This window comes from Chaetodon trifascialis, chromosome 5 (genome assembly GCF_039877785.1).
Source record: "Chaetodon trifascialis isolate fChaTrf1 chromosome 5, fChaTrf1.hap1, whole genome shotgun sequence".
Taxonomy (NCBI): domain Eukaryota; kingdom Metazoa; phylum Chordata; class Actinopteri; order Chaetodontiformes; family Chaetodontidae; genus Chaetodon; species Chaetodon trifascialis.
In genome coordinates this window covers 23,448,681-23,476,511 of record NC_092060.1, presented here as the reverse complement: position 1 = coordinate 23,476,511, position 27,831 = coordinate 23,448,681, and the positions used below count along the sequence as shown (strand labels likewise).

The following is a 27,831-nucleotide window of genomic DNA, read 5'->3' as shown; positions in this document are numbered from 1 at the left end:
GGCCTTTTTGTGTGGAGTTTGCATGTTCTCCCCGTGTTCACCTGGGGGATCCTCCATAAAATGAAACCCCCCTCTAAAAACATGCATGAAGATCACCACCTGACCAATGGTGACGACAAAGAAAACTGGGTCCCCGGGTGCTGGTCCGATGGCAGCCCACCACTCCTGGTCTGCCACAGAGGAAGGACTTACCGGGATGGGTCAAAAGCAGAGGAAAATTTTCACCAGTGCATGGCATGTGTGTGCATGTGCATGTAGTGTGTGACAAAATAAAGGGGAATGCCCCCTTCTAGAAGATTGTCTCCTAGAAGAAGAGCTGAGTCTGTCATATGGTTCATTGATCTGATTGGTTGAAGTTGGCCTGTGATAGACAGATGGTTCATCCAATCACCTGCAAAATACTTTTTTGTGCCTGCCCTTTTCCAGTTTCCACTTCTCAGATGGTTCTGTGCAAGCCTGAAATGGTCCATGTTTAACATGTTAATGACTTCTTAACTTTCATCTTTCATCTAAGCCATTGCCTTGGTGTGAATTTGGTGAAATTAAAGTAAAATGAAATGAATGAAAGTAAATGTCCTCATAATAACAGTTGCTAAAATCACTATTGTTCTGGGAACTATGTTACAGATTATCTTCCAGTATTAATCTAAGATATCTAAATAGAAGTTTGTCCCTGTAGGACTCGATCACGTTGCCCCACAGGACAGTAAAGAAAAAGATATTATAGACTAAATGTTTCTGTTGAGGCCTCAGTTCAAAGTGAGGGAGTGAAATGAACACACAGACCTCTGACACAAGTTGCACAGATTGCTAACATTGTGCTTTGATGATGAAAGCTCACTATAAACATGTCCGTTGGTGGGCTTTACCACTTCAGAGCACACATGTTGTCTTCTCATCTCAGAAACTAAGACAGAGGTGAGACATCCAAAATGATACATAAGTACAGCCGGGCTGAAGTAACACATTTCAGCATTATTTTCGGACAGAAACAAATGAGCCTTAGAAATAGTTTCTGTCGTGTAGCTACCAAAAAATAAGGCTGTTCACCTTTTCAGTTTTCGCAGCACTGTGGTGTTTGCATGTCAGTGCCTGCGAAACAACAAGCAAAACCGCATGCAGCAGCTGAGCTGTGATATAGGCTGTGGCTGTCCATTTCTCTGCTTTTGGCAGACCACCAAGAATGTTTACTCAGAATGTACATGATGACTTTGACCATCAACAGGATATGGAGCTATGGTACATTAAGCCACCGGAGGTTAAATTTAGCAAAGACAGTTAACCTGACAGTTTTGAGTTCTGCCTTCCTGGATGTGCACTAGCCTAGTTCTCAAGCCCACACAACCACACAACTGTTTTAAATAGCAGATTGTACATCATTTTATAACATTGGTGGGTATTGTTTTTGGGTTTTTTTTTAATTCTCACAAAGTTTTTCATGAGATGTTTTGAAACATTTAAAGTTTAAAATTGTCTGGCATCACTGTTTCACCAACATTTTACATGATGAGATACTGTAGCAACAACTAAACTTTATCTCACTCTGGGCTTAAACAATGCTTTTCATTGTCGAAGGCAGCATCAGGTTTAAAGACCACTAAATCTTTGTCATGTGCGGTATAGCAGATAAGGAAGGGGACAAGACCACTGATACTACTAACCAGGCTGAGTAATGGCTGGTTTCATGCCTGGTGGGTGTGGGGAGCTAAAAGAAAAACATCTTCAAATCAATCAAAGCAGACATTTGGTCAAAGTTAATATCTTTGGAAGTAAGTTTTATTGATATACAATATTTAATCCAGCCCAAGCAGGAAAATACCAAACCTGTCATGACATGACGTTCAGTACATAACCTCCCATAAAATCAAATTGTGTCATTTACACTTTACAATGTAAATATATATAACATGTTAGTTAGTGTAGTTTCAATACAAGCAATATTTGTAATAAGTGGTATAACTGCTGTTATTTTAGGTGACATTATATAATGACATATCTTACAAAATCAGTGAGGCTTGAAGGGGAATTTTTTTGTAGACAAAAAGCAGAGGTTTGAGTAAAGGTGTAGGTGAGAGCATCTGTCACAAAGGTGTAATTGACACCAGTGACTGAGTTGCACTTTCTCCGCTCTCAGCAGCTGAAGAAGAACCACAACCCCCAACTACTGCAGCAGAAACACTCATGCATACAGTAACTGTGGTGTACTGCCCAGGTGTGAACGTGTGTCTATTCCTGCAAGCTGCTGTTGTCAGAAAATTATGTTTTATTCCACTGGCCTTGTTAGAAAAGGCTTGTGTTGGCCTCCTGTACTGAAGCTAAAAAAAAAATAGCTGATGAGTACTGACGCCTCATTCTGACCGCACAACCGCACCGCTGCTGAACTTTCCATGAGTCATTGTTTGTTTGTCACTGTGCATGTGAGAGCATCAACCAGGGAATCTCATATAAATGCTTTTACCTACATTAGTTATATAAACAGTAAAACTCTGCATCAGTGACACTATGACACTCTGTTTTTGCACCTCATTCTGCCCGCTCTGCCTTTTAAACGTACATCACAGGGAGACAGGAAGTCGGACAGAGAGTGGATGCGATGCTGCTGAAAGTATGAGTCAAATTCATACCAACAACGTCTGTGTGCCTCATGAATCCACCAATTCCTCTGAACTCTCGCTGATGAAAACACTAATTCATTCGTCATTTAGTTCCATTATGAATCCCACCTGTTGTGCTGGTTGGTAATCTACAGGAATCCTTGTTCAAGTCACTTTTTAAGAGACAACACAGCCACAATACCACGACTACTACAGCTGTTACAAATACTCATACTTCAACTACAACTACAACTATGAAATAAATGAAGAATAGTAAGAATGATGTCATTGGCTGATCACCTTCAGTCTAATTAGATGGTTTCATTTTGTTCCTATTGCACTGCAGTTGTGCAGATGTGTAAGCCTGACATACAGTAGTTGAACACCGTATCATCTGGTAACATACTCTGGTGCCACCTGGTGAGACAGAACATGCTTTCAATTTACTGAAGCTTGCAGGAATGTGCCAGTGCCTTTCTGTAACAATACACAAATGATACATTAAATATAACATTTATGAAAGGTTATATTTAATACTCATATATTCAATTCAGAAATTCAAGTCATGTGTGAAAATGTTCATTTTTACTGTGTCCTCGTTTCCTTTCCTCGCTTCCTCTCCTTGTGCCTTAGTCCCTCCCACCTGAGATGTGAGCAGAGGAGGCAAAAGGCATTTAACAAAATGCAATAATGACACGTTTCCATCATTTTGGGGACATCACATAGACTTACTTACCATAACTATGACCACTGGGGCCTAACCTTTACCCTAACCTTAACCCAAGTCTTCACTTAATGATTTACGTTACAGAGAATTGTGTTTTGTCCCTATAAGGAGGACAAGTTCAGATTTATGTCCTCTCAACATGAGTAATACATGGACACACACACACACACACACACACACACACACACACACACACACACACACACACACACACACACACACACACACATTTTCTTATGGCTTAAAGTTATGAATGATTATGGGAATGGTTTCAGTAAGCAGGCTTCATTTGGCCCACCTCAGCTCCACCCACGCTCCACCTCTTTGCCCATTTTTGGATTAGCTGGAAGTTTGGTGGAGTCAGGCACTGCGAAGATGGTGATGGCCGAAGCCACTGTCACTGAGCTTCACAGTGGCTCTTTGGAAACCTCTGGGTGATGTCACAGAAACGACGTCCATTGTTTATCACCCTGTGCTTGCAATAGATCACAGTGTGCAGAATAATAAGGAAAGCTGAAGCCTTGACAGAAGAGGAAATGTAAACCTTTTAGCCTGTCGCTTAAAAGAAAATGGGGGAAACATGCTTTTACAAGGTAGCTGTCAGCTGTGAATGAGTAGCAGGGTGTTCCTGAAGAGGTCATGAGTTCCCATAAGTTTCATCCTGGTGCATGTTTGGCATTGCTTTTGTGAAAGTGACAGCACAACCTCATCTAATATTTTGAATGTTCATCGCACACTCGCAGGAGACTTTTGCTCAGAGGGTGTGTTTCACTTTTGACTCATCAAAGCAGAAATTGGTTAATATTAACCACAGTTATCAAATCATAAAGTTGAACACTGCAGTTTTATTACTATGAAGATACGTGCCACCACACCTTGTTTGTCTGTGTTGTCAGTGAGTCAGTTCGCACCTGCTAGGGCCAATCCCTTTTCTATGAGTGTTTACACATCCTCTGCAGTCTCAGAGAGCACAGGCACTGCATCAGAACGAGCAGATTACACATTTTGATCACAACAAAATCATGGCAAAGCATTGGCACGTTGCGTATCTGTGGAGCGTCTGGCATCTCCAGACTGTTTGGGTTGCAGCTTTCAATCTGGACAGCAAGAATGTCCTGCAGAGAAATGGAGCTCCAGGGAGCTTGTTTGGATTTTCTGTCGCCTTCCACCAGCAGCTGAAACCTGCCAGAAAGAACCTGTGAGTTAAAATCATAGTTGCTCAAGTTTTGCTAAGTCAAATCCAGCTCTGTGTCTTAAACTTGAGTTACTTGAGGTGTTTTTCCACAGATTGCTGGTGGGAGCTCCACGCTCAAAACGTCAGAACCAAGTGAATGTTACAGGTGTTGTCTACAAGTGTGATCTTACAACAGCATCTGATCACTGTCAACCAATTGAGTTTGATGATGAAGGTTTGTTTGCCTGCGTTATCTGAGTTTTGATGATTCATCTCTTCATGTTTAATTCAACGTTATCAGTGATAGAAGTAGATTTGTTTTCTGCTACTTCATGATTTTGCTCCACTATATTATTATGGATTATTTGGATTTACTGGTTACTTTTTCAGATTCAGATTAGATTAGTTAGAAACAGACTAAAATAAAATGCTGTGGTAAAGATTAAACCAGTGGTTCTCAGCCTTTCTGGTTGTCTGCTGTGTGTCTATTCACCAAAGAATCATTTCCTCTCTGCATTTCTGACAAGGCTTCATTTAAATAAATCTTTGAGGCCTGAAGAGTTCAAATTGTCCAACATTTCACAAAGTCAAACATTAGAAAAATGCCCAATAAATAAATGCATTTTAATTTCTATCACAGCGCTTTGTTTTATTCATCTGTACCCATCAATGATGACCCCTGAGATTTACTGTTTGACCCTTTGGATTAAACCCAACATACCAGATGGTTCGTTACACTGAACCATTTGGGAAGTCCTCCTTGCAAACTGTTTGGAAAAGGGCAGCCAAAAAATACATGGCAGGTGATTGGATGAACCATCTGTAACGTTTGGAGGGGTCCGACCCCTAGGTTGGGAACCAGTGGACTAAATTATGCAACTGTATATAAAGTAGGTGAAACAGTAAAATCCTGCTTGCATATTAATAACAATCTCACACTGTCGTGTAAGATAATACGTGTACTTTTTCTGCTAAATGTAATTACACTGACAGAGCAGTGGTCATGTTTTTTTAGAGTTCCTCGATAGTAAAGGCATAAACAACCAGTGGATGGGAGTTAGAGTGAAGAGCCAAGGTCCTGGTCAAAATGTGATGGTAAGAAAAACACTCCTCAATCAAAGAATAGGACATCAGATCAGTCAAAAATCAGTCAACAGTGACTTCATCATCCTTCCGTTGTAGACTTGTGCTCATCGATACCAGCAGTGGAGCCCGAGTCCGAGCCCTCGTATCCCTCACTTGGTGACAGGTCAGTGTTACCTCTTGGGAGATGACCTGCAGGTCGGGAAGGAAGAGAGGACGTGGAGGAGGGTAGTCTGTTAGTCTGTGACTCTGAACACCTGAACGAACGTCAAAAGGACCAGGAGTGGTTTGCATACTGCCAACAGGGTCATGGAGCATCTTTTGCAAAGGACAATAAATCTCTGTTATTTGGAGCACCAGGAGCATACCAGTGGAAAGGTACAGTTAAAGGGCAGGTGTCTCAATACTCTGACGTCTCCAGCCCTAAAGTCCACTGGTTCTTTCATTCTTAATCTTTCTAAAATTCATAAATATATACTTCCCTTTTTAAAAGGCTGAAGAAGAAAACTGTTAGTTTTCTAAAAAAAAAAAAAAAAAAAAAAAAAAAGCTACTCAAACAGGAGTAAACAGTTTCTCTATTCCTTTAATAATGTTTATTTTAACAGATAAAAACAGTGTAATTCAGATACCAAATGTATTATTTGCATTTTAAATAGTTTTGGCCCCAAAAGAATAAATGATCAAGACCCACAGTGTTGCATGACAGGGGAGAATACTGTTACTTACTCATCTGATATTCTGTGATCCCCCTGGACCAGCCTTCTGTTTCCATTCTGACGTTTTAAGAATAGCTTTGCTCAGCGACACACCTGTTAATTCCAGCTTGTTATGTGTATTATTGTGCACTTGTCAGTGAAACAGGAACCTGTTCTATTTATTCTGCACATATTCTCATGCCAAGCTTTAAAATTCTGTTTCTTATATTCTCACTCACTGTGGCTCAGGGATATCTTCTTCTCTTTCTGTGCTGTAATTTGTTTGTCTAGATGAACCATTGTACAGCTTTTTGTCCCCATGAACAAAACATTACTTTTTACAAATAGCATCTATGTGTAAAGAGGACTTTCTACAATCTAAATGCCTGACAGACCACTCAAAAACGTCAGCAGTCCTCTCAGACATCAAGCTTTTATAGCAGGTGACAAACCTTTGAACAGTTGTGTCCATTAAAATCCTGCATATTTCCGGAGATGATTCCAATGTTTAATCTTGTTTTCCACACGATGCAGCAGCATTTTTGATTCTGTTATTCTTTGTTTTCACGTGTCTTAAAGGAATCGTACGAATGGAGTTCTTGGACAACCTGCACGTCCACAGTGAATATCCTCGTGAGACTGGGAATATTGACCGGTTTAATCCGAAACTCATTCCTCTCCAGAGAAACAGCTACCTGGGTCAGTTTCCAGTCTGTTCTGAGTCAGTTGGGGCATTTCAAGTTGGGTTTCGTTTGATGTATCCAGTGATTAAGGAGGTACCTTTAGGAGGTACCCTAAAAGTCTGTCTTTATTCCTCTATAAGGAACAGCCTCCCCATAAACTGCTTCTTATTCTGTCCTGCAGGATTCTCCATTGACTCTGGTCTGGCCCTCATCAGGAAGGGAGAGCTGACCATCGTGTCAGGAGCACCCAGAGGAGGTTACAGTGGCCAGGTGGCATTTCTTAAGGCAGACCCCGTGGCAAAGAGGAATTTGTCCGTGGAGTTAGTCCTCTCTGGTCCAGGTCTGGCCTCCTCCTTTGGCTACGATGTGGCAGTGGTGGATCTCAATGGTGATGGGTACTTAAGAACTCATTGTCCTTTAAAACCTGAGCAAAGAAATCTACTCAAACACGTGATTTTATTTTTGCATCAACAGGTGGCCAGTCTTTATACTGGTCAGTCCATCAATCCTGCACTTTGGTTAAAGGTAAAATGACAGCAGTGACATTTTTATGGATGACTCCGAGGGCGTTTCCTCATGATCCATTAACTGTCTGGCCTTGTTTCAGCACCAGCATTAGGTCAAGAATTGCCCTTGACGGCTTCTTGGTTCAAAGACAAAAATTAAGGACCAGATTTCCATGAAATTTGCTGGAGATGTAATGTTCCTTAGTGGATGAATGGTAAGGTTTTGGTGACCCCATGACCTTCCATACAGCATAGCTATTTCCTGTCACTGGCCAACAAGAAATGTCCAGATCTAATGGGCAGCTCGTCATGAAATTTACTGACCGCTTTCATGTTCATCAGAGTATACACCCTTTTCCATTTTTGGATTAGCTGGTGGTTTGGTGGAGTCAGGCACTGCCAATATGGTGACAGCCGGACGGCGCTTTAGAAACCTGCGGGTGACATCACGGAGATAACGGCCGTGTTTAAACAGTCTGTGGGTATATTCATCATGATACTGCTGCCTTACTGTACTGTTTGTGTTTCTTGGTATGTGCAGGTGGGACGACCTTGCTGTCGGAGCACCAGAGTTCTTTGTTAAAGATGGTTTGGTTGGAGGAGCAGTCTACATCTACATCAACGACAAAGATAAAAACTGGGAGAAGATTGTGCCAACAGAACTTCTTGGACACAAAGACTCCATGTTTGGCCTCGCAGTGGAAAACATTGGCGACGTCAATCAAGATGGTTACGGAGGTTGTGACCTTTTAATATCAAATAGATCGTGCACTGACTGACAGAAAGTGAGACAATATACTTGGTGCAATTATGAACACTGTAAAAAATGTACTGTAGGCCTACATCTCAGCATTCCATTAATTTACGTGACAAAAACTAGATGAAGCTTTTACTTTTAACCTTTAGATTATTATTTGACATATAAGACGATCTGAACACCAGCTGTATTCACCTTTTTTATTTTACTTTTGCAAACAGATTTTAAGGACATTTGGGATAAACTGCCTTTGTCTCCGGTTGATGTTGTCACTTTGTCTTAACAGATATTGCTGTTGGGGCACCGTATGATGGTTCTGGTCGAGTGTACCTTTACTATGGCTCACCAGACGTTGTCAGCAAAAAGCCATCACAGGTGAGGTTGTGGGGCTCCTTATGAAAATCTGTGGATGGTTACTTAGTCAGCAAAAACAAGCCTTGAAATGATGGCCTCTTATTTTTACTTCTTCAGGTGCTCTCGCCAGCGTCCAAGAAAGTTACTCTGTTTGGATATTCTCTGTCTGGCAACTTGGATGTGGATAACAATCAGTACCCTGATTTGGCCGTGGGATCTCTGTCTGATTCGGTCTTTGTTTACAGGTAATTTTAAAACTATAGCACAGACACGTATGTGTTTCTATGATAATATATGTGTTTATGAAGCCTGCATGTATGTCGGTTTTGATTTTGTTTTTTGCTTGAGCATTTTCCCAATATTTACTTGCTTTTTATGTTTTTTAGATGCATGACTCTATTTTTAGAAGGGCTATATTAATTAGTGTTATTGACATTTCACACATGATATGGTGCATCAAAACCAAAACATAGTAAGTTCATTTTTTACTGTGTTTCATGTTTCTCACAAGCATCATGTCTTCTCACAACAAATCTCAAACTAGTGAATTTATTCAACCTGTCATTTTCTCTGTCACAGAGCACGGCCTGTGGTCACTGTCAGCAGCTCTCTGAAGGTAACACCACATGAAATAGACATCACAAAGGAACAATGTGATAAACGCTCATGGTAAGACGCACAAAAACACAAACGTCAACAGGAACCAGCTGCAAGCTTATTGGCTTTTGATCCAGTGTAACTTTGCACAAACTTCTGCACAGTTACTTTGCAGCTCAGGCATGCTTCACCTACACAGCCCATCCAGCATCATTCAACCCTAAACTGGGTAAGTTTGCTTACTATCAGTTCAGTACTCATCACACTAAATCTAGCCTTTTTCCCACTGTATTTAGTATTTGCTGTCGTAAGCAGTAGCACTAGACACAGTAGTAGTAATAGTAGGCACTCTAGAACAATAGCAGTAGTGGTTATCAATGGCAACAGTGGGTACAGGTATATCAGTTGATGTATTCTTATTCCTTCACAGTGCTCAACTACACCTTCCAGGCGGACGCTGAGAGGAGAAAAGCGAGGCTTCCTCCCAGAGTGAACATTCAGACTTCGTCTCAAGGAAAACTGGAGCTGCCTCGACAGAAGAGGGAAATCTGCACATACTCCAAACTCCGACTTCTGGTACTGTTTCATGGTGTCATGTCCCGAGAAGAGACCAGACTGTAAACATTAAACCAAAATAAAAACTTCCTCTTTTGCAGCGTCAAATCAAGGACAGGCTCCACAGCATCCCCGTCTCTGTCACCATGTCTCTGTGGACAAGTGCAGATCGGGCCGACATTACTCCCATCCTCAACCACTTCCAGCCAAAGAGTGCTGTCTCAGAGGTGTGAGTGTGTGTCTATATGTGTGTGTGTCTATGCATGTATATTTCTTTAAAGACGAGTCTATTTGTGTGAGAGGATATTGCAGTTTAAAAATGCAAAGAGACCATTTCTGCCCTGTTGTTTTCACAGATTATCTTTGTGAACGAGGGCTGTGGCAGTGACAACATTTGCCAAAGTAACTTGGAGTTGCAGTACAAGTTCTGTTCCAGAAAAACACAAAATAATCAGGATGTTTTCAAATCACTGGTCAGGTAAGGGACAAAAGGTCAACTACAACTACCGAGACTCAAAAACTACTGTATAGGTGACCGTCCTGTGTCCTGGGTCCAAAGCAATATTGATTGAACCCTCGCTCATGCTGTGGTCATGTCAGAGAGGATGGCGTTGCAGTCATCACTCCCTCTGATGAACACGTAGCTCTGGAGATCAGTGTGACAAACAGAGACGGGGATGACGCACACCAGAGTCACTCATTGATCAACCTCCCAGATGCTCTTCGTTACTCTTCTGTTGTCCACAGCACAGCAGCAGTGAGTATACAAGTACTGTACAGACTGTGTGTAAAAGCATTCATTCAGGACTTGTACTTGTAGTGGAGTATTTTTACAGTATTACCTTTACTTAAGTAAAGGCTCTGAATACGTTTTCCACTGCTGCAGGAAACACCAGTGAGCTGCACAGCCAACAACAAAGGAACACTAATAGACTGTGAGCTGGGAAACCCTCTCCAAAAAGATGCAGAGGTGAGTCACGCTGCTCAGCCTCCTCTACACATTTTTACCATCTGCACTGTTGCATCATGGCTTCTTTTGTTCACTACAGGTTACTTTTTATGTCATACTCACAACATCCGGCATCTCACTGAGCACAAAAGCCGTCAATGTCACTCTGCAGCTGAAGACGTAAGTGGACTGAAATGAGGGGAAGCTGGCATCACTTATTGATCAGTGTGCTGCACACAATAATGAATAAACACGTTCCTGTAATGTAGGACCAGTGTGCAGACCATACAACCAGTTGAGGCTGTAGCCAAAGTGGTTTTTGAACTGGAGCTGCAAGTATATGGGTAGGTGCTGATTATTGTTTTATTTTTAAAATATATTGTCATTTCAACACAGATATAAAGAACCTCATCTGTATTTATGCAAATTTTTCAGGCTTGAAATTTGTTTTAAATTACTTTTGAATAATGGATGAAAGACTATAACATCACGGGTTATTTTTGGTGGTCAGACTAGCCCGGCCTTCTCAAGTGTCACCTGAGGAAAACTGGAGGGGCGAGAGTGGCATACGATCAGTGGATGAGATTGGAACTCTGGTTCAGTATGAATTTAGGGTGAGCCGTCACTCCTCGCTGTAAAATGCATTTAATTGCTTGATTGCATTTTCACACCAACAGACATAATAGTTTCCTGTGATCTAACAGATAACAAATTTGGGCAGACCGCTGAAATCATTCACCAGTGTATCACTAAACATCTACTGGCCAAAGGAGAACTCTGTGGGAAAATGGCTTCTGTACTTGACTCAGATCAGCAGTAAAGGTGTTCAGTCTGTCACCTGCTCACCTGCAAACGAAGTCAACCCACCTAAAGATATAAAGGTAATAAGTACCTTTTGTTGTATTGTTCAGACTGTAAGATATGCTTGCAACAAACAGCTCTGACCTGACAGTGTTTGGTACCAAGGGTTGGCATGACCGCCCCAGGAAAAGACGTGAAGCTGAACTTGAAGCGCTCTCTACTGACGCATTCTCCTTTCTTCCAACAAGAAGAAAATACAAAACCTTGGTAAGAAATCTTCATTATTATCAACATTTTGAAGCTCATGTGAAATGTCATTGTTGGCTTCTTATCTCACGTGAGCCTTTGGCCTGTTATCCTCCCTGTCAGACCTGCTCAGATGGACTGAAGTGTGTGGAGATACGCTGCCCTCTGCTGGGCCTGGACAGTACTGCTGCGATGGTTCTGCATTCACACCTCTGGAACACCACTTTTACAGAGGTCAGAGGACAGATTTTTAAAAAACGCCTGTTTGTGTAACAACATTACCCAAAGATATAAAGTGCATCACCACCCACTCATTTATTTTGCATCTCCCACTTAGGATTACAGCTCTTTGAACTACCTCGACATTGTTGTGGATGCTGCTCTCAGTTTAACAAACGCTCCAGAGAATATTGGACTTAAACCGGAGAGGCCTGCGACAAAGGTAGAGCCATACGTGTTTAAAAATCAGATTATGTTAAATTATTTTTGACCAAATAATTTTCATTCTTTGCACACATATGTTGTGTTCGAGGAATGTGAATAATTTGAATAATCATTTAAGATGTAATTAATATGACAAATAGCTCACTGAAATCTATTGATATTAAAAAGATTTACATGTGAGTTTGTGCATTACTCACGTGCTGATGTGCTTCAATAATCTGACTCTTATTGTCTTATTGTCCACAGGTCAAACTGACAGTGTTCCTTGAGAGAAAGGTCATTTATTTCACCAAAGTCGCCTGGTGGATTATCCTCCTGACAGTCATCGCATTGCTCCTGTTGCTGGCGGTTTTTGGCTTCTTGCTGTGGAAGGTAACAAATAAAACAAATTTACTATAGTGTTTGTTTTGTTCTGTAGTGAACCTGCTCTGGATGAATGATTAAGATAATAATGTGTCCAAGTGGTAAAGATAATGAAATTTCTGGAAGTGATACATCAGTCTAATTCAAAGTACTTCATTTTCTTGAACTCATATTTAGTCTGTGTCTTCAGAGTTTGAGGTAACTGCAGTTTTCAGCTTTGCAGGATGATAAAACTGCCTTTCACTATAATGCAGTTAGTTGATGTTCTATATTATGAATAATCTACACACAAAATGAGATTTTATGAGATAATAGCCTACAGATAAAGATGCAGATTTCATATAAGTATCATAAATTGACTGCGTATTGAGCCATCTGTCGACATACACTTAATTTACTCACTTGTTGATGTGCTCCTCAGTAAATGTAGTCTGTGAGTGTTTTGTATTGATTCTGTTTCCTGTCCTTTCCAGCGTGGATGCATCAACTCCCTCACTCAGAACATGAAGCTCTCACCTAACACAAAAACTGCTCACGTTAAAGGCTAAAACACTAAACTGTGCAATGAAGCAGGTGACAAAGAATGCCTCAAATACCATCTACTGCTAGTGCAGTTAGTTAGGTTTGTTGGAACCTGTTGATGCATAACTTTTCTTTATTTATGTGGTCAAAAAAATAAAAAAAGAAAGAAAACACACTTTTCTTGAGTTTTTTTAATGAAGCAGAAAATATCACTCGTTCGATACCAAAAAACAGTTACAACAACAGGAGAAACGTTGTGCTATATTTTCACCGTAAGGAATGTGCCAGTGGTGGGAATGGATGAGAGGTTGTACTAAAGAAGTCAATGGAAATATTGCAGCCACCCCATCCCAGTCTGACTGCTGATCATCGAAAGCACACATGATTACAATACTGTTACCTTTAGAAATACTGTGAAACGCTGTTTTTTTTTTTTTTTAATTTGTGCTTGTGCAACGTAATCCTGTGTTTGTGGTGAAGTCTTGTACGTGGTCCCGACTAACTTCGAAGGGTTTCATTCCAAAATTAAATCTGACATAAAAAGCACAACAATCAGATTGTTGGCATGAATCAGTCACTAATATCAACACCAAACTTTGTGCCTCTGTTTCTGTACTCTTCAGAAAGCAGCACCGCTTCAGAGGATGAAATCATCTTTGTCACACGCCAAGGGGTTAATTCATTAAAACTAGAAAATATTTGCCAGCATTTTAGAACGAAACCCTTCTCTTGCCATTTTTTATTGTACAGGTGCAATAGCCCATCTGGCTACAAGTGTACTTCTGTTACAAGTGAATTTCACATTTCCTCATTCAACGGAAAAGTGTCCCTTCACAGCATCTATACATTCTTTTTATATCCTCCGTCTGTACCGCTGGTCTCTTTTGGGATCCTGTCAATCGACTTTCATCCTCCTCAACACAGAGTTCAACATGTTAAGAAATATGCCCTCTTGCCAAGAGTTAACAGCTGATTAGCTTAGCTTAGCATAAAAGCTGGAAACAGGGGGAAACAGCTAGCCTAGCTCTGTCCAAAGGTAACAAAATCTGACAACCAGCACCTTATATCTTGTTTAATTGTGCAAAAACCAAAGTGTTAAAGAGATATTTCACTATTTTAAGACCAGCAACTTCCTCAAGTCTCTGTTTATTATTTCACAACTGCCCCCAGTTAAAAAAATAATCCAGCACATAACCAAGTAAAACCACAACCACCTGTTTTTACACTGAAGACACAATGTCTACATTTGTAAGCTTTAAAAAGAATAGAGCCAGGCTAGCTGTTTCCCCTTATTTCCAGTCTTATTGCTAAGCTAAGCTAACCGGCTTCACAATTACCACACAGGTGTGACAGTGGTACGCTCGACAAGAAAGTGAAGAAGCAGATTTCCTAAAATGTCAAACTAATCCTTTAAGTTCACTCTCCTCCTCCTCCTCCTCCTCCTCCTCCTCCTCCTCTCTGCACGGATGACCACTCCTCACAAGTTTTGCTTTTCCTTCTTGAATATTCTTCAATTTTATCTTCACATTTAGCATCTGAAAGTTAAGAGCCATTTGTCTTTCCGACAACATTTCAACCCCATTCTACATGTTAGCATGAGCTACCTCACTGTTTCCACCATCTTTTGTTGCTTTTAGGAAAAATAATTAGAAAAGCGTGGTATTAAAAAACATCCCAACATCCTCTTAACGTGAACTGAGAGCCTTGAAACCAGAACATACAACAAACAATATAAAACCACCATACAAACACACGCACACACACACATTCACACACATACATTGCTCCTTAACAATCTCTGGTTCAGGCTAAAAAACACCAGACAACACTACAGCTGGTCTTGTGGCCCAGTGTTGTGTTGTGATTGGTTAAATAGCAATATTTTAAAATGATTTATTTAAGAAAAGCATCAATAGATACAACTTGATTCTTTTATACCAGAGAAAGTTAAAGACTCCCTTTAAAGGATAAAAACACTCACCCGCTGCCTTACAAATCACACGAATAAGAACAACAAAATGTTATATTAAAAAATAAATTAAAAACATCAATATATTACATAAATCAACCTCTTGTCATCACAAGTAGCTGCAAATTAATTCCGAGCTTTTAGGTACATTCAAAATAAGCCCCTTGTTTGGTTTCTAGAGTCATACTACTGACTTTTTCATCTCCAAGACAAAATACGGAGATTTATATAAGCGAGTAAATTAAATCTTACGACGAGCACAAGATGGGAAAAACGAAATCAACCATAACCAGACTGATACCAAGATCAATCGAATTAATTAACTTAATTTTGTGAGAAAGGCGGCAAACAAAGTCCCTCAACCCGAATCGGCTCACTGACACTACACAGTAATTAACTGGCACGACTAATCTCCATCTCACAGACCAGCAAACCATGAGACCATGAGCTTCATCAGCCAAACACGCTGCCAATTCATTTGCTGTCGTTTCTCTTTCACACACAGGACTTGTACGATCCAGCACTGCACACCACTCAGCATCGAGACTCCAATAGTTCAAACATCCCATGAATGGCACTAAAAAATGGCAGTACTTATTAAGTATTGTTTGTAATCATCAATGCCTGGTTAATGCCTCTTTTGGGCAGTAGGAAAAATATTCACTTTAACTTACTGATTTTGTGCTGTAAACAGGTTTTGGATTATTGCTAAAATTAGCCTGTTTTGTCTTTTTTTTCTGCTGGTGCAACCAAATGGAATGACCTTTTTTTTCTTCATAATGTGCTTGAGACTCCATGACAGAAAACCTACTTCCAGACTGTAATGACCAGCTATCTCCACATGGGGGCAACAGTGACCACAAAAGGCAAAGACAACAAAGGAACCAGGGAGAAAGGGAGCTGGCTGGCTGCAGATCGGACCAGGCCGTGGCCGTTCTTCCTGTTCCACTTGGACCCGTTTCGTTCTCGGACTCGAGGCGGCTTCGCAGGGCTGGCGGCGGGGTTACGAGGGGGTTTGTTGTAAGGGGGGGAGTAAGGCCCATAACCTGGCCAATCATCATTGTACCTTTCACCGTGATCTGCACCTCCTGAGCCACTGCCCTCCTCACCTGGAACAAAGAAAAACTGGCTGATGAATGGAAATAAAGAGCTGCCGATGGTGTTACAAGCCCAACAAATCACACATACAGTCATCACTCCCTCCTTTAAAGATATACACAAATATATAGACTGACTGTCAGGAACACTCACTGTCCATGAAATCCATGTCCTGCCCGCTCTGAGCATTTCGCAGCTTGTTGGTCACCACCCTCAGCTCCATGATCAGCTGTCTGGTCCTCACATCTGGCCTGGCAATGTCCACTTCCACCTCGGGGTTGTTGATCTGGCTGACCAGCCCGTCGCCTGTCACATCTGGGAGGTACCTGAGTGTGCACACACAGAGGACGCAGACATGGATGCACACAAGCGCAGATCTTTTCAAAAGGCAGAGCTAGCCAGCTTCACACAGTGTGGCTTCAAATGGCAGCAGGGAAGTTTAACTCAGAAACAAGATTAATGAGTCTCAGATCGCCACAGGTGGACGCAGTATATTTTTGCAATAACCATTTTCACTGCAATAATTGGCTGTGTTCACGACAGGAGAGCAACTCACTCTCTGCTGTTTAACTGCAGCAGTGAAGGCATCCATGACTTATTTAAAGGTCAACGGACAAACTAAACTCTGGCTCTAGAGAGTGCTTTTTGTGTTTTTTGCAAGTTTCAGGGCCATGGATAGGATCTCCTACAGGCCTGGAAAGGGAGGGGTGAAATGCAGGGTATTGAGTTGGTTGGTTGCAGTCTGCAACCACACCACTAGATGCCACTAAATCCTCCACAATGGACCTTTTAATAGCACAGATTATCATGTTATCTTTGGCTATGCTAACTGCATGGGCCTCAGGGATGGTAATGCCGGTCAGTCACCACACTGGACCACACTGAAATGTCTCAGTCCTTCAGACATTTACGGTCCACAGATGATGTATCCTGCAGACTTTGGTGATCCGCTGGGGTGACATTCGTGGCCCCCTCTGGATGAACTGTGGTTACATTGCTTATGCTTTAACTTTTCATCTACCGCCATCATCAGGTCAGAATACTTTGTTTTATAGCCAAATACCATAAAACTAAAGACATTCCGACCAGCCTCAGCTGTGCTTTATATTTAGTGCTAATTAGCATATGTTACCATGCTAACGCGCTAAGCTATACCCCAACGTCAGCATTTAGCTCAGAGCACTGCTGTGTACAGCATCATAAAACTGCTCGCATGGCTCTACACTCTTGAACAGGTTGTACCATATTTTCTTAAAACTACATATTGGAATTCCCCAAATACATTTTTACCAGTGTTTTATGATGCAAACCACTCAAACCATTTATTAATTCTCTATCCCACTTAATTGAAATGTATATGACATGCTATTTTGACCAATATAATTATGGTAGTATAAAATGTTATACTGGCGCTTGTCTGTTGGTGACTAAAGCTGTTGAGGTGAGCACCCTTTTGCATAAAACAGTTGCTTAATGCATATGGAACATCGTAGACACAAAATCATCCATTATGCAGACATGTTTTTCCTCTCTCACTCTCACACAGATTTGCACAGTGTCTCTAAATCAGCCCAGATACATGATGTTAGGCTGCATCTGTGCTCCTTAAAAGCAAGCAGACCCACACAGAGGTGGGTGAGTGGTGGTGGCAAAATTAAATAAACTCCCTTCCATCTGTTGCATCCACTTCCACCTCTGCACCATCACTCGCTCACTCCTCCTCCACCTCTCCCCAGCCCCTCCCTCCACCCCTCCACTCTGATCCCGCTCACCTCCCCCGGGTCTGCCCGTTCCAGCAGCGGTCTTCATTAGTGACGTCGGCAGCCATCTTCTCATCGTTGCAGATGGTGTGTGGGAGGGACACCCAGAAGCCACGCATGGGCCTCAGTCGCTCCTTCAGCTCAGTAACCTGCACGGAGGCGGAAAGGAATTGGTTATGACTCAGACCTGGTTTTAAAGTATCCATGTTTGGTATGGCTGGCTGGAGGAAGCATATTGAGGCTGCGGTGCCAGCGTTGGGCAAAGTCAGAAAGTGACATGACACGCTTTCTGGGTCAGTTCTTAAACCTCATGTCTTTCATGTTTTATAAATAGATGTGTATATCTACTATCCTCTGTTGGTCCCCTGTGCTCTTGGTTTCATTTATTTTCCAGCACTTCCATCTTGCAAGAGCACTCCGTGGTCACAGGAGTATTGTCGGGCTCTGACTGCTGCACTCTTTATTATGAGTTTCTTGTAATAAGCTTAGTCTTATTGTATTGTTGCTGTCTGAATCTTGACGCACATACAACGCAAACATTTCTAACATTCTTAATTACAGTTCCAACATATTGTATTTTTGAGCACTTGAAGCTGCACTTTTTATACAAGCGATGGGTCAAATAACCACGTCTAATGTGAAAAGAGTCTGATGAACTCACAGATAATGATCACCCGACTGCATTTTGCCTCAGCTTTACGGAGAGTTTCAGCATCTTTGAGCTCATCGTTTCGGTTTTCTGGCATGCAACTTAATGTCTCGGTTCACTCTCGCTGCTCTCATTAGTGTTGTTTTTCTGTCAAAAACTCCTAAAAACATACTGTGCCCTACATGCGCAGCACTAAATGGGAGACAGACAAAGTTAGCAGCTAGCTGGTGAATATAATGGAGCATTTAGCAGCTAAATATCTGTCTCGTTTTGATGGAGTCAAATAATGACCTAAAAAACTGACCAGACACACGATTTCAAATGAATGCTAATGTTGCTCTGTGTTTGCTGGATATGTAACAGCCACCGTTGCTGAAAGTTCACTATAGCAACTTTCAAACATGATAATATATCAGTGTTGTGTTTGGGTATTGTTGTGCTGTCACCTCAAAAACACCCATCAATGCAGATTTTAACTGTTTTTTGCTCACCAGTCGGTCCAGGTTGGTGCCAGCAGCAGTGGTGGGTTTCTCCTCAGGGCTGTAGGTGCGGAAGGGCCTCCTGTTGCCCCCTGACTCTTTGGGTGAGCGTTTGGACCGTCCTGGAGTTGGTCTGGGGCTTCCACAACCTTGGAACACCTGAGGTAAATAACAACAAAACCCAACGTAAACTGCTATGTGCAAGGCAGTTTTGTCATTTTAATGTTGCGTAATGTTTGTGACAGGTTTTCTGCTCATTTAAAGAACTTTGTGTATGCTTGCACAGATATTCTCTAGTCTCCAGGAGACAGTTTGTGATTATGTGTTGTAAATACAGTATAAAATAACCCCCCCCAAAAACATAAAATTTGAACATTTCTCTGAAGATCTCGAATACACACAGAGAACGGGTCTACAAAAAAGTCCAAATGAGAAATGTTTTAATCTTAATGTTAGTTAGTCATGCTCTCTATGGTACCAAAAAACAGCGAAAAGGGCCCACAAATTCAAAGCTGTTTTTTTAAGCTAACCTTGGTGTTAGTGCGGAAAATCAGAGCTGAGGAATGAACTCAGTGGGGTTTCTGAATCACAACCTCGCAAAGAAAACCGAAAATGTTGCAACCGAAATGAAAACTTGCAATATAACATTGTTGAAACGGTTCTCCATAACCTCCACAACCGCACTCTGTTGGTGAAAGGCAGCATAAAAAGCTGAGCTGTAAAGGAAAGAGCTTCCTGTTCCTTACAGCTATCACAAACCGAGAGCTTTTCTGCTTCTAACGAGACGTGGGTGTCTCTCTGGTGGATTAGCTGCTGGGATGCCTGCCATCTTTTAATCATACTGTGAGGCTGTCATGCTCTCTCTGTATAATTCCTGTCATTTTTGCTGCATGCTGTCTCATTAAGCAGATTAAAATTTAATTTAAACAATAATCAAGATTACAGAACAAGAGCTAGTCCAAAAGAAAATACAGCGGTGTCAATTTAACATTCCCGTCATGTGCTTGTTCCCTCGTCCTTGCCTTCGTGGAGATGCTGACGCTGTTTTCCTGCATGTGCATGATGGCTTCCGACACCTTCACGGAGATGGAGTCGGCTGCAAGCTCCATGTTGAACGGCCCCTCCAACTTCTCTGAAACCTGGTACAGAGCATCTGATAGAGGGCAGAAGGAGGTACAGAGCTTGAGATGTCAGGGTGATAAAGTTTGCTATGACTACATTCACCCAAGCTTTCATTGTGTGGTCCACAAAGCAGTGGCCTATTGAAGACCCTGATAAACATCAAGACAATGGCTGCCTGTGTCTGGAGTCTCTCACTGGCTGAGCAGCTAAAAAGATCTGATTTACATCTGCGTATGAGGTCACAGGTCAGTAAGATTAGGAAGCAAGCCAACATCATATAAAGAGCAGTGAAAAACAGGGAGGAGAGTGGTGGTTTGACAAAAGGAGTACATGAGGGTAAAATGGGTCTGGCTGCAGTTTGAGTGATGAAAGGTAAGAGGAAGCACATGAAAAGGAAAAAAAAGAGGAAGGAACCTATGGGTTTGATGAAAGGGGAAAGGAAACATAGGAAGACAGATCAATTGTGAAGGAGCGGAGAAGCATGAATGATTAATGGAGGAGGAATTCATTAGGGGAAATAAGTGAAGGTAAATGAGTGACGGAGGGGAAAAGACGGAGGCTACTTTGAGCTATGTTCAATCCAATAATGATCATAATCCAAAATACTGGGACAATGACACTATTTCCTCAGGATCACTGAATTCAAAGGCAGTGTGGCTTTTTCAGCCCACCCTCACCCACCAATAAAATTGTTCCACTCGGTGTCCAGGTCGGCCTGATTGGCTAAGCAGCCCTTCATCACGTTAAGGCACAGGGAGTGGCAGGGCCGCAGGGCGGGCATGCCCCGACACAGAGGGCAGTACCACTGACGCATCAGCCCACGCACACACTCTGAGTCTGCAGTCAGCTGGAAAACAAAGCAGCCGGCTGAAGGGTTAGGGCCACAAGAAGAAATACAGATTTAACATTATTTACTTTAACGCTGCGTAGAGAGTCACTCGCTGTCTGAGAGCTTTTCAGACTGAGATTTGATGCTTTTCTCTGTCATATATGATAAGAACAGAATATCTTCTGGGGGTTTGGTCTGGCGATCAGATACAACAAGCAATTTGAATATGTCACCTTGCCCTTGGGAAGATATAATGGCCATTTTGTAGATATATATAAAAAAATAATAATAATGAAAATAATCATTAACTGCAGTCCCAGATAATGATCTAATTTAACCGAGTCTAGCTTTGACTGAATGAAGCGCTCACTTGCTGCTGGTTATAGTCGTCTGATTTTGTACAATCTTCTAATAATAACTTCATAATTTGACTGAGCAAATAAGGTGAATTTGTTCTGAGAAGGTCAAAATAAATTAAGATAATAAAAATAAACTTTATTGTATAGCACCTTTCATGCAGCAACTGCAGCTCAGAGTGTTTTACAACAAAGAAATCTCATGCATCAAGTGAGTCCTTCAAGAAGAAAAGACAGAATGGGCACAAAACAGATAAAAACATGACAGACGACAGTACAAGAACAACTCACCTTTGTAGCTTTGTTAACAATATCCCGACCAGTAGCCAAGCCCTGAGACAGAGCTCGGGCGGCAATGAAAGCCCTCGACACCTGAATTTAAACAGAAAGAGAACACAATAAGTTAATTAATTAAAATCAGTCCGAACAATTGGTTGTAAGTTATTTGGTGTCACAGCCATTTGTTTTGTCCACGTTTCTGTATTTTATCACAAGATACACACTTGAACACGCAGTTTGCGCGGCACATCCCCAAACGGCTGCAGCTGCTCAGCGTGTTTGCTGACGCACTCCAGGTAGTCCTCACTGAACTGGTACTGGGGGTTAACCAGAGAGAAGACTCGCTCCACCAGTCTGGACCAGAAGTCTGAGAGAACCTCTGACAGACTTACGCTGCCCCCTGTGGACACAAGAACAACTGTAAGCACACAGCCAAACAGGATTTTTGGACATTTTTCAAGGCTTGTCAAGATAGAAAATACAGGTTTTGGGTATTCCATTAAAGGCCTTGTTGATGCAGTGAAAAGATAAGTTCTGTCCCACAGTCCCACACACTTTGATTAACATACCGAGGAGCCAATTACAGGTGAATTTTTGTTTTTGGCTGAACTCTTTCTTTATGCATGAGAATTCATTGTACCTTGTGCACAGTAGTAACCCTCTGCTAGGTGCCACGGGATAATGTGATCAGATAAAGGGAAAATATATTGAGGCATTTTACCATAACAAAAAGTGCTTTTTGCTCCTTTGACATCAACATTGTGTACTATATTGAGCACTATTTCTCCTCGTTTATTTCCTCCGGTGAACGCAGTTGCTTGTTAGTCTCTGTGCATTAGTCAACTGGCAGACAGATTCCCAAAATGCGACTCTCCAATCTGCAGTCTACTATTCAGCCTCAAATTAGCCATACATGCTGTTTGGCAGACAAAGACAGGTTGACTAAGCAGCAACAGCCTGCAGACAGACTCGCCAGCGAGCGGCTGTCATGCCAAAACGGAGCGCTGGGGAACAGAAATAGAAACAGTCATCCGTGGGATTCCAATTCTCTCTGTCTCTCTTCGGCCTTTCAGTTCTCCTCAAAAGACAATGCTGCCTCTTTTCTGCCGTCCAGAGCGGCTGTGGATTTACCACAACAGGGATGTGGACTAATAAACGTGCACTAGGCTGCCAGTGGAGCAGGGAATCATCACAGCTCTCTCTTCACCGTCTTTACCAACTTCAGCCAACTGTCTACTGAAATTCGCCTAGCATTTCATTGTTTCTAGCATGTTGTGCTATTTAAAAGTTGGGAGAAGAGAGAGACAGGAGACAGAGTGAGGCATGCAAAAAAGGTCAGCGGCCAAAATTGAGCTGCAACTACATGGCGGCCTCTTAGACCACCTAGCAGACCGATATGCCCCTGATTTCATTGTTTTATATGGCAAATTCAACCCAACTTCTAATGCTTTGCAAAGACCCTCTGAATAAAGATTGAGGCAAGGTGGATAAAGTGATTCAACTAACCAGAATAATATCTGCGCAGCTCCACAAACAGCTCCTGGAAGACGAGTGCATTCTGGGTGAAGAGCCGGCCGTAGGTCTTGGTAAACATCTGGTTCATAGACTTCTCTGATAAGTCTATAAGCTCTCTGAAGAACTCTGCAGAGAGACAGGAAAAGCAGAGACGAGATATTAATCTGTCACCCACCTTCTCTTCCTGTAATATCTGAGCCAGGTTTCTCCGCTCGTAGGCGCTCAGTCACCCCCTCTCCTCCAAGATTAACAGCTCATAGGGACAGTTACATCAGATCCTGCACACGGGTAAGTGAGTCTAACAACATGTACTCTATTTACGACTTTAGGACTCATATGCAGTCTCCCACTCCTCGGCATGTTTAAATGATTCACCACGTACATTATATAAAAGGATGAGGCGGGGAAAAAAAAAGGTGATAGCAGTCCACAGCAGGTAGGAGGAAAAAGTGTAAATTCAGCTCTGTGCAGTGTCTGCTACAAACCTGCAGCCATACATTCAGAAACCGAGACAGCGTGGGCTGAATTCTCTGACATACAGCCACTAAAGCCGTCTAGGAAGGTTTCCCACACTGACCGCTTGTTTAAAGGGAGATGCCAACTATTTTACATGTGAGGGTCACTTTGCTGGCCTGGTTAATCCTAATCAGCCAGTTTTTATAATGACCTCTGCATGAGGAGATGATGTCATAGTGATGTCATCAGGGTCACGTCATCTAGGTTTGGTGACAACAGAAAGTCTGTGTTACGAAGTGGAGGTGTGGAGTTCAGAGAACGTGGGCGTTGACCAGGCATGAAGCACCCAGTTAAGTATTCTAATGAGCTGCATTATGGGAAATGTAGCATTTAACCCGTACTAGGGACTAAATGACAGGACATCTCGACCTCTGCTGCTTCCTTAATAAGTCTCTCAACTTTATGAATGCAAACTAAAAACTGTTGCAGTGGCTCTTTAATTCAAGCAGCTCTTGATTAAACATAAATAAGAACCATGCTAAGTTCTCTGCAATATGCATGCATCGCTGTGCTTTTAGCTTGCAAAGTCAATTTTGTGGCTCAGATATCTGACCATCTGAGAGGAACTGTGCAGGCGAAGATCCTAAATAAGTTTTTAATCAGCTGTCACTCATCGCCACTCACTCGGCAGACGGGGGGGAGGCCGAGTGCAGTCTTTTCACCTCATATGAACCCACTGGGGCTTCAAGAAGAATGTTTTTTTAACCAATTTCTAACCAGAAAATGACTAGTAATTGCACAAGCTCACCATCAAACCTGCGGTGTCTCTGGGTAAACGTGGTCAGAAGGAACTGGCTGTTCTCTTCGACAGCTTTGAGGAAGTCCCTCTCGCTCTGGAGGGCCAGCGTCTCCTCCATCTGGCTGGAGCAGCAGGTGTAGTCCTGAGGGCAAAGCCGCAGGTGCTCACCTGGAAAACCAAAGAAAGGCTCCATCACAGGTGGAGAAACTTTCACGGAGAAATTATTGGTTTAATCATGACATAATGTGTAATTATTTGCTTCGAGTCTGCACAGCAATTTTGTGAGGGCTGCATTATTAAAGGTGTTGTACAAATAAACAAAACAGTTCTCAATAACATCAGGAGGTCCATTATCAAGGTCTATTATGAGAGCAGATGTTTTTAGTGAGAAAGTTAATTCCTGCACTCATTGGTCTGTTCATTACTGAGGAAATCTTATCAAAGATAAGGCTGTGATAGAAAATTATAATTTCCCTGTATGAATTATTCAGCTTCAATCTGTCTTTCTTTGTCAGCTCAGGTTGGGTCTTTGATATGTCAGAGGTAATGATATGCAAACGACAGGCAGGGGAGAGAGAGAGTGAAAAAAAACACAGCACGCTGAATGTGGAAAAGGTCTGAACTCTTTGTTTCTAGGATTTCACATCTAATATGAATATTACTGCTGCTAATACAGTCGAAAGTGTCATTCCCAACTCCACCCTCGCTGATGTTCCTCTGCCTCTTTTGTTCTCTCTCTCTCTGTCTCACTATTAGCCCTCTCATCCCTCTATTTCCATTTCTAAACTGCCTCTCTGCATCCTTCGCTCTCCCGGCCATCTGCTCCCCTGGCCCACGGGACGGTGAGCAAAGACTCAGGCAGTGATAGCCCAACGCACACGCACACACACAATCAATCAATATTGCAGTTGTCTCAGTGACTCACACACAGAGCTGAATTGCCACAAAATAAAGCCTCGCACACAAGAAATGTGCAAGGTCTGCGATTTCATTCGTGCATTTTTACTGTTTTTAGTGAATGCTTCAGGTCTGTCTGAGGGTAACACACACACACACACACACACACACACACACACACGCACCATTCTCTCACTGCAAAGCTGAACCTCCATGAAGTGGGCCACATTTTCAGACACTCAAGTTCTCCATCATTTGCTCCCTCACTTTGTCAGACATTCACATTTACGCAGATGTCCTCCCTCTCCATCCCACCCTCTCCCCAAAACTTCACATTGTCCAAAACTGCTGGTAATCCACATGATATGTTTTCATTCAGCAGATAAGACTATCTCCAGTGAACAGAGCCTGTGGGTATATGCGGGGATTTAACAGTGGGCCAGTAGGCAAAGACTAATTAGGGGCGAGGTTCTTTGTTGCGCCGGTGTTGGCAATTTGCTCATCCCCTTAATCATCCTATTTAAACAGCAGAGGGGAGGAGGGGGCGGCTGTAATTTGTTTTAAACCACCCTGCATTATTTCTCTAGAGGAAAACTCACCATGATAGTCCTACATTGTATCTCTTGTGCTTACTAGTGAGTTTTCAGCTACCTTGCACTTTTAGATAGCACTTTCCTGTAGAGACTTGTTATTTAAAGGGTTTTTTTTCTGCTGGAGTATTTCTACTGTTTCCATAATGGCTTCTGGTGTGCCTGTGGTGGTGACCAGTGAGTTTATGGTGACCTTAATGTGCAGAATGGTGTTTTTATCCCAGTTGAGATAAACTAGAGCAGACTGACGCACCTACAGATCTGCTGCGACATGCATCTTTAATTTTGCTCTAAGCTTGATTGAGGCACATGTGAATGTCCTGCGTGAGTCCTAAAAACTGTCTGATTGTGGAAATTTTCCCCACCGCAGGTTAATTGCAGAGTCTTACCGGAGATTTGAGTCAGCGGTGCGGTGCCTGTGCTGTACCCCTTCTCCGAGTACACCTGCCGGGTGTCAGCGCAGCTCCTCCCCGCAGCAGCCACGGGGCTCCGGGTCCCCGACAGTGCACAGACCGTGCAGAGCAGCACCAGCAGCGTGTACCTGGGGAAGGATAGCCGGGTATCCATCCTCACCACAGGACTCAGAAAACGACAGCAGGGAGAGGCAGCAGAGCTTTATATAAAACAAGACTAAGGATGCGGCACCTTTTTTTTTTTTTTTTTTTTTTTTTTTTTAACTAACTGAATGAATGACCGGTTCAGATGCACGCAAAAGTAAAAAGTGCAACAGTATCCCAAATCGTCAGTCGTTTAAAACGGTCATAATTTTCCCCGATAAATGCAATGAACAGCCGCATCCGGGCTGGTTTTTTGCATCACACATATGTCTCCATCGACCGCGTCCGGTTAATTTGTCCTTCCTGGGAGATCCGCTCTTGTACGTAAATGTGAGGGAGTGTGAATGGGGCACTCCCGTCCCTCAGCCTCATCCAACAGCCACACTGCGTCAAGCGGACTAGAGCCAGCAGGGGAATACCGGAAAAGTGACTGTTTTCAAAATAAAAACAAAGTTCTTTTTTTTTTTAATCTATTTTTTTTCCCAGTCAAAGCACTTTTTACAAGTCATAAAAGGAGTTCGAGGCGAGATGTGAAAGAAATGGGAAACAAGTCAATATCCGAAGACTCAAACTGATTAAACAAGTGAACACTAAGTACAGGTGGTGGTAAAATACTGCTTTAAACCTCTTAATTTGATTAAACAAATGTAAAGATTTTTATATTTTTTATAGGGTTTTTTTTATATTCAATTATCAACCATGAAAAATAATAGAATATCTTCCAAAATTATTTCAGGTTTCTTTTACATTTTTGCTGTTGCCACCACTGTGTACCACAGTTTAGATCAAATGCTGTAGCCCAGTATTTATAACAGCCTATGCTATTATTTTTGTACTTTACTGTGAGAAGTGTTAAATTAGACCAACTCAGACTGAGAGCAGATGTGACACAGGAGAGGCCTGAGGGTTAAGCTGTTTGTTGAGGGCCCAAACATGGTCGCACCACTAGTTGTGAACAAGGTCAGATTAGATTGATTGATAACCTGTGTTGACCTATTAAGAGCAATTGCAAACAAACGTTTTTCCTGGATGACTGGCTCAGAGTGAGAGGTTTAAGACTCACAGCACTTATTCAAGTACCTTAAGACTTTTTTTCATTAACTTTAAATGTGCTGCACCAGACTTTTTCAAAGTCAGAGAAACATCTCTTTTGTAAGCAAAAGCTGACAGGCTAACTGAAGTCATATAATGGGAGTGTTTTAGCAGTAATACTTGCAAGTGCAGTATAAGGCTTATAGAAATACTGACTTTGAATGAGATACTGATGCTGCTTGCTGACACTGCTGAGCATATGCAACTTGAGCACATTTTCATCTCTAATTTCATCTTACAGTTTGCAACATTATACTTAGACTTTGGGAAATTCTTTTGTTGCAGCAGTAGGTTAATCATACACATAAACATAAAATGTATTCAATAAAGAAGT

General features: G+C 42.0%; 1 protein-coding gene and 1 pseudogene across 2 annotated transcripts; one reads left to right on the top strand and one right to left on the bottom strand.

Moving 5' to 3' along the window:
- Positions 1-81: 81 nt before the first annotated feature.
- LOC139330960 (integrin alpha-6-like) lies at positions 82-13,076 on the top strand (annotated as a pseudogene).
- A 150-nt stretch (positions 13,077-13,226) lies between these two features.
- gpc2 (glypican 2) lies at positions 13,227-26,805 on the bottom strand. Of its 2 annotated transcripts, none has more exons than XM_070963296.1 (11): positions 26,238-26,805; positions 24,371-24,529; positions 23,098-23,232; positions 21,816-21,991; positions 21,604-21,684; positions 20,809-20,974; positions 20,028-20,158; positions 19,018-19,164; positions 17,890-18,026; positions 16,271-16,443; positions 13,227-16,128 (listed from the first exon to the last, which is right to left on the bottom strand). In XM_070963296.1, exons 1-11 carry the CDS (start codon positions 26,413-26,415, stop codon positions 15,851-15,853), a joined length of 1,761 nt encoding a protein of 586 aa, XP_070819397.1. In that variant the 5' UTR covers positions 26,416-26,805; the 3' UTR covers positions 13,227-15,850. The 2 variants fall into 2 exon arrangements, with proteins under 2 accessions (XP_070819397.1, XP_070819398.1); XM_070963297.1 differs by having other exon boundaries at positions 20,046-20,158; positions 26,238-26,442.
- Between the last annotated feature and the right edge of the window lie 1,026 nt (positions 26,806-27,831).